General features: G+C 39.6%; 1 protein-coding gene across 3 annotated transcripts in view; it reads left to right on the forward strand.

Moving 5' to 3' along the window:
* Positions 1-347: 347 nt before the first annotated feature.
* Positions 348-17130, forward strand: part of bcn92 (LYR motif-containing protein bcn92) — a 165966-nt gene continuing 149183 nt past the window's right edge. For all 3 annotated transcript variants that reach the window (XM_053770304.2, XM_070095094.1, XM_053770306.2), the window contains exon 1: positions 348-479. In XM_053770304.2, the coding sequence (XP_053626279.1) occupies positions 397-479 (83 nt within the window). In that variant the 5' untranslated portion in view covers positions 348-396. The remainder of the gene's footprint in view (positions 480-17130) is intronic.

The raw sequence follows: 17130 nt of genomic DNA on the forward strand, positions 1-17130 counted from the left end.
GTTCAAGAGAGTGACCATATGCCTGATCACATAATTTACATTTAGTTTTATCATCATCTGTGTGTCTCCCAAACTGCCAGAAGTACTTGTAACCAAGCCTAAGCCTGGCCACTACAACATCAGTCAGTCTGTTCACATTGCACAGTAGCCCTAAAAACACCAAGAAGAAGTTAGTTTAATATGTTTATTATGCACCCCATACCCATCCTGTGGGCGGTAGTCAAAAGATTACAGAGGTACATAATGGGTCCAGGGACTGGGCCTCAAAGTTTTGATAGCTGAGCAAGTTACAGAGGTAATGAATTCACAATTTACAAGAAGAAGAAGATCAAGTAATAGAGCGGGACAGAGCGTAAGCCGTCAGTGGCCCTTAACACCTTCAACAACAACAAGAGCATGGAAGGTGGTGCACGTCAGGTGCTCGCGTTATATAAAACTCTCTTGAGGGAGAGTCAAAAGTTTCCTTCTTATAATTACAGGTAAATAGTTGGAGTTTCGCCGGTACATAATGTGTTAATCGCTGATTATGTAGAGGAAGGCTTTTAGTTACATAAATAATGCTTTTGTCTTTTTATATCCCGTTTGCTAGTTCATTGTGTAATTTTTTTTTTTACCTCATTTACCATGTATTGTTACCTTGGATTGTTTATATTTACTCAACTAATTTGTTTTACTGTTTTACCTTATTTTGATAAACTTGTACTCTGTACGTTGTCCTTATTTTCATAGCTATCTACCTGCTGCCTGCAGGGTGTTCCCAGGGTCAACGCCCCCTTGGCCAAGTCCATTACCAGGCCTCGCGGTGGATCAGGGCCTGATCACCCAAGCTGTTACTGCTGGCTGCATGTAGTCCAACGTATGAACCACAGCCCAGCTGATAGGGTACTGACTTCAGGTATCTGTCCAGCTCTCTCTTGAAGGCAGCCAAGTGATAAAATAAGATTTTGTTTGGATTATTAATCCCGGAGTGTTAGCCACCCAGGATAATCCAAGAAAGTCAGTGCATCATCGAGGGACTGTCTGTCTGATTTCCATTTGGGTCCTCAGTCTTGTCCCCCAGGATGCGACCAACACCAATCAACTAACACCCAGGTACCTACTTACTTGTTAGATGAATGGGACAGCAGGTGTCAGGAAACACACCCAATGTTTCCACCCGTGCTGGGGATTGAGCCATGGACACTCAGTGTGTGAAGCGAGAGCGTTTCCTACCAGGCCATGGACCTGGTAATTCCCTATAGTGCCTGGTAATTCCCCATATGTATGCTGGGAGGCTGTTGAACAGTCTTGGGACCTGGATACTTACTGTCTTTCCTTGTAGTGTACTCATGGCAACCCTACTTTTCATTGAGGGTATATTGCACCATCTGTCTTTTGTTTTTGTAGGGAGTGATTTCGGTGTGCAAATTTGGGACCAGTCCCTCTAGGATTTTCCAGGTGTAAATTATGATACATCTCTCTTATCTGCATTCCAGGGAGTACAGGTCAAGTGACTTGAAACATTCCCAGTAATTAAGGTACTTGACTGAACTTTAATATGCTGTGAAGGTTCTCTGTACATTTTCTAAATCTGCAATTTCACCTTTCTTGAATGGAGCAGTTAGTGTATAGAATAATTCCAGCCTAGAGAGAACAGGTGATTTAAAATGGATCTTCATTGACATAGCATCTCATGTTTGAAAGTTCTTATTATGTATATGCTAGGAAGATGATTGGATGGATAATGAGAACCTTCAGAATTAGGGATGTCAAGCCCATGATGATTCTCTTCAAATCACATGGTCTCTCTAGGCTGGAATATTGCCATACACTAATGTCCCTTTTTCAAGGCAGGTGAAACTGCAGACCTGGAGAATGTACAGAGAACTTTCACAGCGTGTATAAGTATGATAAAGCACCTAGATTACTGGGAATGGTTGAAGTCCCTTCATTTGTATTCCCTGGAATGCAGGCAAGAAAGATGCATGATAATACACACTCGGAAAATCCTAGAGGGACTAGTTCCAAATTTGCACATGAATATCACTCCCTATGAAGGCAAAAGACTTGGCAGGAGATGTAACATCCCCCCGATGAAAAGCAGGGGTGCCACGAGTACACTAAGAAACACACAATAAGTGTCAGGGGTCCAAGACTATTCAGCTGCCTCTCAGCATACATAAGGTGAATTACCAGTAGTCCCCTGGCTATCTTCAAGAAGGTGCTGGAGAGGCATGGAATATTGCTTCACACTAACAGCACCTTTCAAAGCAGGTGAAATTGCTGACCTAGAAAATGTACAGAGAACCCTCACGGCACACATAACGGAGATAAAACACCTCAGTTACTGGGAGTGCTTGAAGTTCCTGAACCTGTACTCCCTGGAATGCAGGCGGGAGAGATACATGATTATATACACCTGAAAAATTCTAGAGGGACTAGTACCGAACTTGCACACGAAAATCACTCGCTATGAAAGCAAAAGACTCGGCAGATGATGCAACATCCCCCCAATGAAAAGCAGGGGTGTCACTAGCATGTTAAGAGACAACACAATAAGTGTCAGGGGCCCAAGACTGTTCAACTGCCTCCCAGCATACATAAGGGGGATTACCAATAGACCCCTGGCTGTCTTCAAGCAGGCACTGAACAGGTACCTAAAGCCGGTACCTGACCAGCCGGGCTGTGGCTCGTACGTTGGATTGTGTGCAGCCAGCAGTAACAGCCTGTATAACCCGTTTGTTTGGTGGCTCTTGCAGAGCGGGGTTCAATGATAAATGTCTTCGGAGGCTTCTTACTTTATTTGCAAAGTCGTGGTGGGTACACAGGCTTGTGTGTTAAGTGCCCATGGCCCGGGAGGGCCATGCCCACGAGGGAGAGAGGGGGGTAGGACTGTTGACTGCTTCTAGGCCGCTGAGTGAGTGAGGCGGATGCAGGGGTGGGCATACTGAAGTGGTAAGCCTATAGGTGGCAGCACCAGCATGACGCGAAATATGAACTCAGCTGGCAGACAGCATAGGCTGTGCAGACAGTACAGGCTGTCTACACCTGGTTGATCAGGCCCTGATCCACCATGGGGCCTGGTCACAGATCGGGCTGCGGGGGTGTTGACCTCCGGAACTCTCTCCAGGTAAACTCCAGGTAACCAGCCGGGCTGTGGTTTGTACGCTGATTTGCTTGCAGCCAGCAGTAACAGCCTGGTTGATCAGGCCCTGATCCACCTTGAGGCCTTGTCATAGACTGGGCTGCAGGGGCTCTGACCCCTGAGACCCTCTCCAGGTATCCCCTTATTTTCCTCACACATTTGATAGTGACACTGTTGTGATCCTTGAAGGTGGGGTCCTCTGACATTAACATTCCCAAGTCCTTCATACTACTTTTCCACTCTGTTGTGTGGTTAGAGTTTGTAGTATACTCCATTCTATCTGTTATTTCCTTCAGTTTTCCATAACAGAGTAACTGATATATGCCCTCATTAAACATATTATTTTCTGTTGATCATTGACAAACTTGGTTTATATTTTTTTGGAGATTTACTATGTCCTCAGTGGATGACACTCGTGCAGATTCCAGTATCGTCTACAAAGGAAGACACGGTGCTGTGGTTTACATCTCTGTGTATGTCTGATATGAGGATGAGGAACAGGATGGGGGCGAGTAGTGTGCCTTGTGGAACAGCTTTTCACTGTGGCAACCTCTGACTTAACTCAGTTTGTCATTACTCTGTGTTCGATTGGTTAGAAAGTTGAAGATCCATCTGCCTACTTTGCCAGTTACTTCCTTAGCATACATGCTATTACACCATGATTGCAAGCCACCTATTCTCTTTTTTTTGTATCGTGAACACGTCCGAAACAAAATAGACTTAGTCTCGTTATCTGTAATTTTCCCTATTTTACATTTACACTCACCCAGATGTCTGTAAACATAAAATTCCTAATATAGTTATTGCCTAATAAATCTTAAGTTAGTCCTAAGTTTGCCTGAAATACTCTGCCAGTATAGGAGCTTTTATAGAAACAGTGTATCATGCTGAGATAAAACCATTCCCATTACTAAATTTACTAATTGGTTCCACAGGGATCAGTCTTGGGCCCGTTGTTATTTATAATATATATCAATGAATTACTAGTGAAGTGAGCAAATTCGCCGATGACACAAAGATAGGTAGGATAATTGATTCAGACGTAGATATCAGGGAACTTCAGGAGGATTTAGACAAACACAGTACCTAGTCAGAAAAGTGGCAGATGCAGTTCAGTGTAGATAAATGCAAGGTTCTGAAGCTCGGAAGTGTCCATAACACTAGCACTTATAAGTTAAATAATGTAGGACTTAGCCATACATATTGCGAAAAGGACTTGGGGGTTATGATAAGCAATAACCTTAACCCCTTCAGGGTCCAAGGCCCAAATCTGAAGTGGTGCCCCAGTGTCCAAGAATTTTCAAAAAAAAAATTTGTTATTTTTTCTTATGAAATGGTAGAGATTCTTTTTGTGAAGGTAATAAAACAAAAAGTACGAAATTTGATGGAAAATTGACGAAATTATGCTCTCGCGAATTTTGATGTGTCAGCAATATTTACGAATCGGCGATTTTGCCGACTTTGACTCCCATTTTAGGCCAATTACATTATTCCAGTCAACCAAATTCTTAGCTATTTCACTAGTATTACTTCTATTCTATCGATTGAGTGCAAGAAATCGCCAAGTCAACTGTTTCAACTACAAAATAAAGTGATCGGAAATTGTTAATTTTGCCAATTTAACACAAAGCTCAAAATATTCCAATTTCAAAATAGGGTCCAGAATAAACAATGTAGGTATTCCTGGAACTAAACTAACACTTTTTCTGTTCATTAGTTACGTTTTGAGGCTTTACAAATAAATTCCATTTTGATTTTTTATTCACATAATGAATTTTTATTCACACCAAAAAATAGAAGATTTACTGTTATGCAATACTGTAATAATTGTATAAATATCATCACCATATTTGTGAATGTATATTAGACCCACCAGCTGGCGTGTATTAGACGTGTGAGGTCGTTTGTTTACTCTTGAATATCGGCAAAAATTTAACATTTCCGCTACTTTTAGCTCAGTTTCAAGCCATTTCCAGTGCTAAAACCAATCAAAATCATCTCTATTTCTGTAATATGTCTTCCATTCTATCAAATGAGACCAAGAAATCGCAAATACAACTATAAAAAACATACGAAAAAACACTGCAAAGTTGCTGTTTTAATCGAAAAATCATGATTTCAGTTTTTTTTCTCTCATTATACACAGTGTGCTGCAGGATTTGTTTTATGTGGTGCACACATACCACATATATGTATTCTCTCATATCTAGGCCCAAATGTACCACTCAGTTTATCAGAGTGAGCTGAGCTCATGACGTAGATCTATGGTTTGGACCCTGAACGTAAAGCCGTAGATCTACGGGACGGACCCTGAAAGGGTTAAACCAAGACAGCAATGCCTTAGCGTACGTAATAAGGCAAACAGATTACTGGGATTTATATCAAGAAGTGTAAGCAATAGAAGTTCAGCAGTTATATTACAGCTTTATACATCATTAGTAAGGCCTCACCTAGATTATGCAGCTCAGTTCTGGTCTCCATATTACAGAATGGACATAAATTCATTAGAAAACATTCAGCGTAGAATGACTAAATTAATACATAGCATTAGAAATCTTCCTTATGAAGAAAGATTGAGGACCCTTAAGTTACATTCACTTGTTAGACGAAGAATGAAGGGAGACATGATCAAAGTGTATAAGTGGAAGATGGGTATTAATAAAAGGGATATAAATAAGGTCTTGAAGATATCTCTTCAAGAGAGAACCCACAGTAATGGATTCAAATTGGAAAAGTTTAGATTTAGAAAGGATGTAAGAAAGTATTGGTTTGGAAATAGGGTAGTGGATGAGTGGAACAGTCTACCTAGTTGGGTTATTGAGGCTAAAACCTTGGGTAGTTTCAAATTTAGGTTGGATAAATACATGAGTGAGAGGGGGTGGATTTGAGTGGGACGTGCATATGAGTGGATAGAGTTATCAGAGCCTATTTCTTGGGTGGCATTGAAAATTGGGTTGGGCAAATGTTTTGTTAGTGGGATGGATTGTGAAGGACCTGCCTAGTATGGGCCAACAGGCCTGCTGCAGTGTTCCTCCTTTCTTATGTTCTTTTGTAATATTGTTATATGTTTTGTACTACTTCATTATTATCAGTCTAATTAATGATATCACTTCAGTTGCCTAACTTTTATATCAGTATGCAATAATGTATATTAAAATGTACTGCTCCATAACCTTTGTCAATATAGCGTGAGAATTAGGATTAGTGTTCCCAAAATGCCTAGGCGTGCTAGTGGCTTTCTTTGTAATTAATATTTTATAATATGTAAACCACTCATTGTAAGCTTTGCAAGGAAATTAACATTTTCATTTTCATTTGCAGAGTCTGTGTTTACTTCATTTGTATTCTGTTTGTCCTCTGTGCATCCAAGACCATTTCATAGTGGTCCAGTAGTTGCGAGAGGCAGGAGTGATCTGCCTCTTGCAACCCACGTTGACCTAGATTGTGCTGTTGTTTGGAATTCAAGTGGTTGGTGATCATGCTTCTTAGAACTCTCAGAGATTTTTATGATGTAGGATGTTAGAGCTATTGGTCTATAATTTTTTGCTATTGATTGATACCATCTTAATGGAATGGGGCTGATTTTATTATGTTATTAATAGTCATACCAAATAAATACATTGTTGTTTCCTCAATCTACTGCGTGTATCATTAGTGTTGAACTACTGATACCTCTACCTCGTCCATTACCTTCTTAATTCCACTTCATAGTTCATGAATGCTGATACTGGCCCTCATTTAAATCTCCTTTCATATCAAAATGGTAATCAGTACTTCTCTGACAATAACTGTCTGTACTACACAGCAAGTCAAGCAAAATCTGTTCTCAGCAACACCAAGAATATATCAATATTCAGCTACAACGTTCGATCCCTGAGTAAGCACTACGATGACCTCTAGCACTAATAGATTCTTGAAATGGTAACATCTCCTTTGTAGATGAATGGTTCAGAGAACCAACATGTTGATAAATTAGACACATGTGCAACTCTTGGGTATCTTTATTGAGGAAACGTTTCGCCACACAGTGGCTTCATCAGTCCATACAAAGGAGAATCTTGAACAGGAGGAGAGAATGAGGTAATCAGTCCCTCAACCTTGAGTCGATGTGGTCAGTCCATCAATCTTGAATAGAATACGGCAAACGTGCGGAGAAGGAGCTTATAAACCGTAGACAGGAGAGGTGCAGCAGTCATAGGTGATGTCACATTTGTTCAATGTGGAAGTAGGTCGTGCCCAAGAATTAGGCAAGTGAAGAATTCCCAAGTATTAAGATCCCAAGAAGTTGCAGTGCCTGACAGGTTTGTAGATGAATGGTTCAGAGAACCGACATGTTGATAAATTAGACACGTGCAACTCTTGGGTATCTTTATTGAGGAAACGTTTCGCCACACGGTGGCTTCATCAGTCCATACAAAGGAGAATCTTGAAGAACAGGAGGAGAATGAGGTAATCAGTCCCTCAACCTTGAGTCGATGTGGTCAGTCCATCAATCTTGAATAGAATACGGCATACGTGCGGAGAAGGAGCTTTTAAACCGTAGACAGGAGAGGTGCAGCAGTCATAGGTGATGTGACATCACCCAAGAGTTGCACATGTGTCTAATTTATCAACATCTCCTTTATTTTGCTTACTGAAACCTGGCTCAAATATGACACAACAGGCATCTTTACCTTACTTGGTTACACAGCCATTCATAACTGCAGGCCTGATCAGATGTGGGGTGGGATTGCCATCTACTATAATGAACTAATATGCAGCAACTCTATGTATCAGTGATGATTATGGTGAATATATATTTGCTAACTTTGCAACCAAAAATGAAACCTATTACAATTGAACCAATCTACAAGCTACCTCATACTAATATTCCCATCTTTAGGGACAGCCTAAAATAACATAACTAATAAAAACATAAATATCTAATATTTGCTGGTAACTTCCTTGTTCAAACCAAGGACTTTCAGATAACTGACTATATTAACAGCATGTGTAATTTCTTGCTCATACCAGCTATAACTAAATCAACAAGAATTTCTGTGATGAATGCAACTTCAATTGACCATTTCTGGACTGATATATTAGCTCCTCTCAGCAGTGATAATCACAGACAGTACCACTGATCACTACCGCACCTTTCTCATAACCAACATATGTAAGCTACCACTTGAAACTAGTATAATCTCATTTCATCTCCATAATGAGACAACATTAAATAGCTTCATTACACAGTGAGTCTGCTGATGACAGGGGCATTGATAAATGGGTCAATATTTTTCTGCAAAAACTACAAAGCCTTTACAATAGATACAGTGGAACCTCAACTTACGAGTGCCCCAACACATGAGTTTTTCGAGATACAAGCTGTCGCTTGGTTGATTTTTTGCTCTGAGTTATGAGCCAAAATCCATGTTACAAGCGAAATTCCCTCTCAACTCACAACCCGCACACCTCGCTTGCGTTTATCTATGATTTCATGCTTTAATTCCATGGACATCATCCTCTTTTTCTTCTCAGCATTGTCCTTTGCACTTACTTTCTTAGGACCCATGGTTAGAAAAAAGAAATTTGGCAAAGTAAGTGCACAAAATGCAAGCAGAACACGAGAGAAATGCTTCCATGGCAAGGTAAACGGTGCACTGTGCCAACTAGTGGTGGCTTTCTGAACCTTCTCATTATTATTATTATTATTATTATTATTATTAATTTAGGGAACTGGAGCACAAATTCAATTACTTAGATCAAGAGCCTCTCACCAGCATCAAGGTTCCTTGATGCTGGTGAGGGGCTCTTGCTCTAGGGAATTGGATCTGTGCTCCAGTTCTCTAAATTAACCCTTTCAGGGTCCGTCCCGTAGATCTACGGCTTCATGTTCAGGGTCCAAACCGTAGATCTACGCCATGAGCTCAGCTCACTCTGATAAACTGTGAGTGGTACATTTGGGCCTAGATATGAGAGAATACATCAATGTGGTATGTGTGCACCACATAAAACAGATCCTGCAGCACATTGTGTATAATGAGAGAAAAAAAATGAAATCATGATTTTTCGATTAAAACAGCAACTTTGCAGTGTTTTTTCGTATGTTTTTTATAGTTGTATTTGCGATTTCTTGGTCTCATTTGATAGAATGGAAGACATATTACAGAAATAGAGATGATTTTGATTGGTTTTAGCATTGGAAATGGCTTGAAACTGAGCTCAAAGTAGCGGAAATGTTAAATTTTTGCTGATATTCAAGAGTAAACAAACGACCTCACACGTCTAATACACGTCAGCTGGTGGGTCTAATATACATTCACAAATATGGTGATGATATTTATACAATTATTACAGTATTGCATAACAGTAAATCTTCTATTTTTTGGTGTGAATAAAAATTCATTATGTGAATAAAAAATCAAAATGGAATTTATTTGTAAAGCCTCAAAACATAACTAATGAACAGAGGAAATGTTAGTTTAGTGCCAGGAATGCCTACATTGTTCATTCTGGACCCTATTTTGAAATTGGAATATTTTGAACTTTGTGTTAAATTGCCCAAATTAACAATTTCTGATCACTTTATTTTGTAGTTGAAACAGTTGACTTGGCGATTTCTTGTGCTCAATCGATAGAATAGAAGTAATACTAGTGAAATAGCTAAGAATTTGGTTGATTGGAATAACGTAATTGGCCTAAAATGGGAGTCAAAGTCGGCAAAATCGCCGATTCGTAAATATCACTGACACGTCAAAATTCGCAAGAGCATAATTTCGTCAATTTTCCACCAAATTTCGTACTTTTTGTTTTATTACCTTCACAAAAAGATTCTCTACGATTTCATAAGAAAAAATAACAAATTTTTTTTTTGAAAATTCTTGGACACTGGTGCGTGACTCCAGATTTGGGCCTTGGACCCTGAAAGGGTTAATAATAATAATAATGAGTGAGCTTCAGTTTCCTAAATTAATAATAATAATAATAATAATAATAATAATAATAATTTATTTTTTTATTATCACACTGGCCGATTCCCACCAAGGCAGGGTGGCCCGAAAAAGAAAAACTTTCACCATCATTCACTCCATCACTGCCTTGCCAGAAGGGTGCTTTACACTACAGTTTATAAACTGCAACATTAACACCCCTCTTTCAGAGTGCAGGCACTGTACTTCCCATCTCCAGGACTCAAGTCCGGCCTGCCGGTTTCCCTGAACCCCTTCATAAATGTTACTTTGCTCACACTCCAACAGCACGTCAAGTATTAAAAACCATTTGTCTCCATTCACTCCTATCAAACACGCTCACACATGCCTGCTGGAAGTCCAAGCCCCTCGCACACAAAACCTCCTTTACCCCCTCCCTCCAACCTTTCCTAGGCCGACCCCTACCCCGCCTTCCTTCCACTACAGACTGATACACTCTTGAAGTCACTCTGTTTCGCTCCATTCTCTCTACATGTCCGAACCACCTCAACAACCCTTCCTCAGCCCTCTGGACAACAGTTTTGGTAATCCCGCACCTCCTAACTCCCAAACTACGAATTCTCTGCATTATATTTACACCACACATTGCCCTCAGACATGACATCTCCACTGCCTCCAGCCTTCTCCTCGCTGCAACATTCATCACCCATGCTTCACACCCATATAAGAGCGTTGGTAAAACTATACTCTCATACATTCCCCTCTTTGCCTCCAAGGACAAAGTTCTTTGTCTCCACAGACTTCTAAGTGCACCACTCACCCTTTTCTCCTCATCAATTCTATGATTCACCTCATCTTTCATAGACCCATCCACTGACACGTCCACTCCCAAATACTATCTGAATACATTCTCCTCCTCCGTACTCTCTCCCTCCAATCTGATATCCAATCTTTCATCACCTAATCTTTTTGTTATCCTCATAACCTTACTCTTTCCTGTATTCACTTTTAATTTTCTTCTTTTGGGCACCCTACCAAATTCATCCACCAATCTCTGCAACTTCTCTTCAGAATCTCCCAAGAGCACAGTGTCATCAGCAAAGAGCAACTGTGACAACTCCCACTTTATGTGTGATTCTTTATCTTTTAACTCCACGCCTCTTGCCAAGACCCTCGCATTTACTTCTCTTACAACCCCATCTATAAATATATTAAACAACCACGGTGACATCACACATCCTTGTCTAAGGCCTACTTTTACTGGGAAATAATTTCCCTCTTTCCTACATACTCTAACTTGAGCCTCACTATCCTCGTAAAAACTCTTCACTGCTTTCAGTAACCTACCTCCTACACCATACACCTTCAATGTTAAAGCTCTCCAAGACAAGCTCAACCAGGTCGAGCCTTCAATCCAGTTCACACTTGAAGAAGAAGTCGACAACACTCTTCCTTTCCTTGATGTTCTGCTTTGCAAAGCTGACCACGAACTTCGTTTTAAAGTCTATCGAAAACCCACCAACCAAAATGATCTTCTCCACTTTTACTCTCACCACGACACCAAAACCAAACGTGGTGTAGTTATAGGCTTCTTCCTGCGTGCACTCAGAATCTGCAGCAATGAGTTTCTTGAAGAAGAATGCACGATGATTGAACAAGTATTTTCTAAACTCCACTATCCTCGTCACTTCATCAGAGACTGCAGACGACGGGCATTAAACATCTTCAACACACCCAGAGAAGACACTGCCGAGAAGAGATACATAGTCCTCCCCACCAACTCCATTGCCAGACACGTTTCCAACATCTTTTCCAATACCTCATTTCAAGTATCTACCTCCACAACCACGACCATCAAGGACATTACCAGTGATAGACAGGACAAGCTTCCACCCTCTGCAGGGGTATACATAATCCCTTGTAATGACTGCAACAAGTTATACGTGGGCGAAACATCAAGGGACCCCCAAACACGTATTTCAGAACACCAATACACTAGCAGGTCTGACGACACAAGGAATGCCTGCGTACAACACCGTAATTCACACAACCACTTGATAAACTACAGAAACTCAAGACTTATCGCCACAGAAGACAACACTCAATACCGAAGAATCCTGGAATCATCACTTATTTCTATATCCGACAACTTCAACCAGAATAGTGGCTTCTATAACATAGCTGAACCACTTGCCAAGAAACTTCTTCATCGCTATCCCACATAAGAACACTGTAGAAGGTCTGCTCACAAACTTATCCAATCTCCTTCCCAAGCTACCCAAGTTTTTAGACTCTATAACCCCACTCGGTACATCATCAGATGCAGCATTCTCCACCTGACCTCAGCATTCTGAACCGGACTATAAATACTCGCGTTCCTTCCACCCCAGGTAGTTCTGTTTGTGACTTGAAAAAGCCCACTGTGTGGGCGAAACGTAGTCAATAAAGGATCACATTATACTGCATGTGTGTTTATATTTCCACCATACACCTGCAACATCTGCCACATTGCCCCCCTATCCACCCTGTCATACGCCTTTTCCAAATCCATAAATGCCACAAAGACCTCTTTAGCCTTATCTAAATACTGTTCACTTATATGTTTCACTGTAAACACCTGGTCCACACACCCCCTACCTTTCCTAAAGCCTCCTTGTTCATCTGCTATCCTATTCTCCGTCTTACTCTTAATTCTTTCAATAATAACTCTTCCATACACTTTGCCAGGTATACTCAACAGACTTCTCCCCCTATAATTTTTGCACTCTCTTTTGTCCCCTTTGCCTTTATACAAAGGAACTATGCATGCTCTCTGCCAATCCCTCTTCCATACATTTATTAAATAATTGCACCAACCACTCCAAAACTATATCCCCACCTGCTTTTAACATTTCTATCTTTATCCCATCAATCCTGGCTGCCTTACCCCCTTTCATTTTACCTACTGCCTCACGAACTCCCCCCACACTCACAACTGGCTCTTCCTCACTCCTACAAGATGTTATTCCTACTTGCCCTATACACGAAATCACAGCTTCCCTATCTTCATCAACATTTAACAATTCCTCAAAATATTCCCTCCATCTTCCCAATACCTCTAACTCTCCATTTAATAACTCTCCTCTTCTATTTTTAACTGACAAATCCATTTGTTCTCTAGGCTTCCTTAACTTGTTAATCTCACTCCAAAACTTTTTCTTATTTTCAACAAAATTTGTTGATAACATTTCATCCACTCTCTCATTTGCTCTCTTTTTACATTGCTTCACCACTCTCTTAACCTCTCTCTTTTTCTCCATATACTCTTCCCTCCTTGCATCACTTCTACTTTGTAAAAACTTTTCGTATGCTAACTTTTTCTCCCTTACTGCTCTCTTTACATCATCATTCCACCAATCGCTCCTCTTCCCTCCCGCACCCACTTTCCTGTAACCACAAACTTCTGCTGAACACACTAACACTACATTTTTAAACCTACCCCATACCTCTTTGACCCCGTTGCCTATGCTCTCATTAGCCCATCTATCCTCCAATATCTGTTTATATCTTACCCTAACTGCCTCCTCTTTTAGTTTATAAACCTTCACCCCTCTCTTCCCTGATGCTTCTATTCTCCTTGTATCCCATCTACCTTTTACTCTCAGTGTAGCTACAACTAGAAAGTGATCTGATATATCTGTGGCCCCTCTATAAACATGTACATCCTGAAGTCTACTCAACAGTCTTTTATCTACCAATGCATAATCCAATAATAATAATAATAATAATAATAATAATGAGGAGCTTCAGAACGCCGCCACTAGTTGGTGTAGTGCACTGTTTGCCTCACCATGGGAGCATTTCTCTCGTGTTTTGCTTACATTCTGTGCAGTTATTTTGCCAAATTTCTTTTTTCTAACCATGGGTCCTAAGACAGTAAGTGCAAAGGACAGTGCTGAGAAGAAAAAGAGGATGATGTCCATGGAATTAAAGCATGAAATCATAGATGAATGCTCTGTTTTCAGAAGGGGGAAGAATGGGAAGATATGGTCAGTGCGGGAGTGGGAGGTGCCACCACCTCTCGCTATATTTTGGCCTATTTTATTCATTCTAGAGTATGTATCATATTTCTAATTTATTTATATTGTTTATTATGTCATGTTAGATCAATTGTGATAGATAAATAAGCCATCGAGTTGATATTAGCCTTATATTGAAGTATTTTGTCCTGCCTCCTGAGAGCAGGAATTAAACTGAAACGGATTAACCCTTGAACTGTCCAACGTAGATCTATACATATTTGCTCGCATAGTGCTCCGAACGTAGATCTACGTTTTTTTTTTCCTTTTACATAAGAATGCATGTAAAATCAAATGTATTTCTACATTCGGAGCATTACACGAGCGAATCTTTTCCCGATGGTAATGACACCAAAAGTACGAAATTTGATCGAAAACTTATGGAATTACGCTTCCGCAAAGTTAGCGATCTTGGCGATAAACATGTAGTATATGCATCGGCGATTTCGCCGACTTTGAGCCCTATTTTCAGCCAATTCCATTGTTCCAGTCGACCAAACTTATAGCTATTTCTTTAGAACTCAATTTTTTCTATCAATTGAGTACAAGAAACCGCCCATTTATTGATTTCAACTACCCAATAAAGTGGTCAGAAATTGGCAATTTGGCCAATTTCATGCAAATTAAAAAAGATGCTAGTTTCAAAATAGGGTCCAGAATAAACAATGCAGACATTCTTGGCACTAAAATAACATATCCTCTGTTCATTAGTCACATCTCTAGGTCCCCTCTTATATTACTCTTGCTTTCTATTTTGATTTTTTATTCACACAAAAAATACCAAATTTACTGTTATGCAGACTACTGCATTATTGTAAAAATGGTATAAATAATATCAGTGCACTAGTGAAAGAATATTAGACTCCCCAGTTGACGTGTATTGGACGTGTGGTGTGATTTGCTCACTCTTGAACACTGGTAAAAATCGAACATTTCCTCTACTTTGAGCTCAATTTCAAGGTCGTTTTCTTCATTAAACTAATCAAAATCATCTCTATTTCTGTAATATGTTTTCCATTCTATCAAATGAGACCAAGAAAATGAGAATATGTACAACCATAAATACTTCTACGAAAATAGACCTCAAAGTCGGCGTTTTAATCCAAAAACACGGTCGGAGTTTTTTTTTTCTCATTATGCACTGCGTGCTGCAGGATTTTTTTTATACAGTGCACACTGACCACACAGACCCATTCTCTCACATGTGGGCCTACCAGCTTTCTCTTGCTTGATTTGAAGCCGCTAGAATTATTGAGTATATACGTATACGTCCGAAACACTGGCTCATTAGATGTATATATACAACCGAAACAGTCAAAGGGTTAATGACATTTCAGTTAATTTAAATGAGGAAAATTGATTTGATATACAAGTAAATTGAGTTATGAGCTAGGTCATGGAATGGATTAAACTCGTAAGTCGAGGTTCCACTGTATTGTCTTGTTAAAACTGACCAGATCACAGCAAAGAGACTAGGCAGCTTATGGCTAAGAAGTAGCATCCTCAGCTCCAGTGATTAAAATATACAGTGGAGCCTCTGTTGTCGAATTTAATTTATTCCAGATGTCAATTCGACAACCAAAATGGATGACAACCAAAGCAGTTTTACCCTTAAATAATAATGTAAATAGAATTAATCTGCCCCAGACCCCAAATGACAATATAATAATTTATTAAAAATGTACTTATTACTACATAAAACTATAAATGAATACTGAAAGAAACTTTTAACTGAAATACTGTACAGTAAGTGAAAAATTTAGCTGCCTCTTACCTGTCAGAGGAGAGTTAATGACATACTGGAGGAGAGGAGGGGGTATGTTACTGCTTGGAAGAAGAGTCACCTAGTAATATGTCAGGCAACTGACGTATTACTAGGTGACTGAGACTGTAATTTTCAATTAACCCTTTCAGGGTTTCGGCTGTACTAGTACGGCTTACATGCCAGGGTCCTTGACGTACTAGTACTCATAAATTTTAGCGCCTTCAAATCTAGCGAGAGAAAGCTGGTAGGCCTACATATGAAAGAATGGGTCTGTGTGGTCAGTGTGTGTGGTATAAAAAAAATCCTGTAGCACACAGTGTGTAATGAGAAAAAAAAAACTTTGACCGTGTTTGTGGATTAAAACAGTGACTTTGCACTGTATTTTCGTATGGTATTTATTGTTGTATTTTAGTTTTCCTGGTCTCATTTGATAGAATGGGAGACATATTACAGAAATTAAGATGATTTTGACTGGTTTTACAATGAAAAGTACCTTGAAATTGAGCTCAAAGTAGCAGAAATGTTCAGTTTTTACCAAAGTTCAAAAGTAAACAAATCATGCTAAACGTCCAATACTCGTCAGCTGGTGAGTCTAATATTCTTTCACAAGTTCGCCGATATTATTTATACCATTTCTACACTAATGCAGTAGTCTGCATAATGGTAAATCTTCTATTTTTTGTGAGAATAAAAATTCAAAATGGAAAGCAAAAGTATGTAAGAGGGGCATGGGGACGTGACTAATGAACAAAGGAAGTGTTATTTTAGTGCCAGGAATGTCTTTCTTGTTTATTCTGGACCCCATTTGGAAATTGACATCTTTTGAAATTTGTGTGAAATTGGCAAAATTGCTAAATTCTGACCACTGTATTGGATAGTTGAAATCAGTAAATGGGTGGTTTCTTGTACTCATTCGATAGAAAAAATGGAGTTCTAGCTAAATAGGTATGATTTTTGTCGACTAGTACACTGGAATTAGCCAAAAGTAGGGCTCAAAGTGGGCAAAATCTCCGATGCATAAACATCGTCGAGACCGCTAACTTTGCTAGAGCAAAGTAAGTTTTCAATCAAATTTCATACTTTTGGTGTCATTATGATCGGGAAAAGATTCTCTATCTTTTCATAAGAAAAAATAATTTTTTTTTTTTTTTTAAATTTGGGGGACCCTGAGAACAAGTCTCTGAGAGGGCCTGTGGACTCTTAAAGGGTTAAAACAGTAACTTTACAGTGTTTTTTTGTGTGTTTTTTATAGTTGTGTTTGCAATTTCTTGGTCT

This window comes from Cherax quadricarinatus, chromosome 4, assembly GCF_038502225.1.
Source record: "Cherax quadricarinatus isolate ZL_2023a chromosome 4, ASM3850222v1, whole genome shotgun sequence".
Taxonomy (NCBI): domain Eukaryota; kingdom Metazoa; phylum Arthropoda; class Malacostraca; order Decapoda; family Parastacidae; genus Cherax; species Cherax quadricarinatus.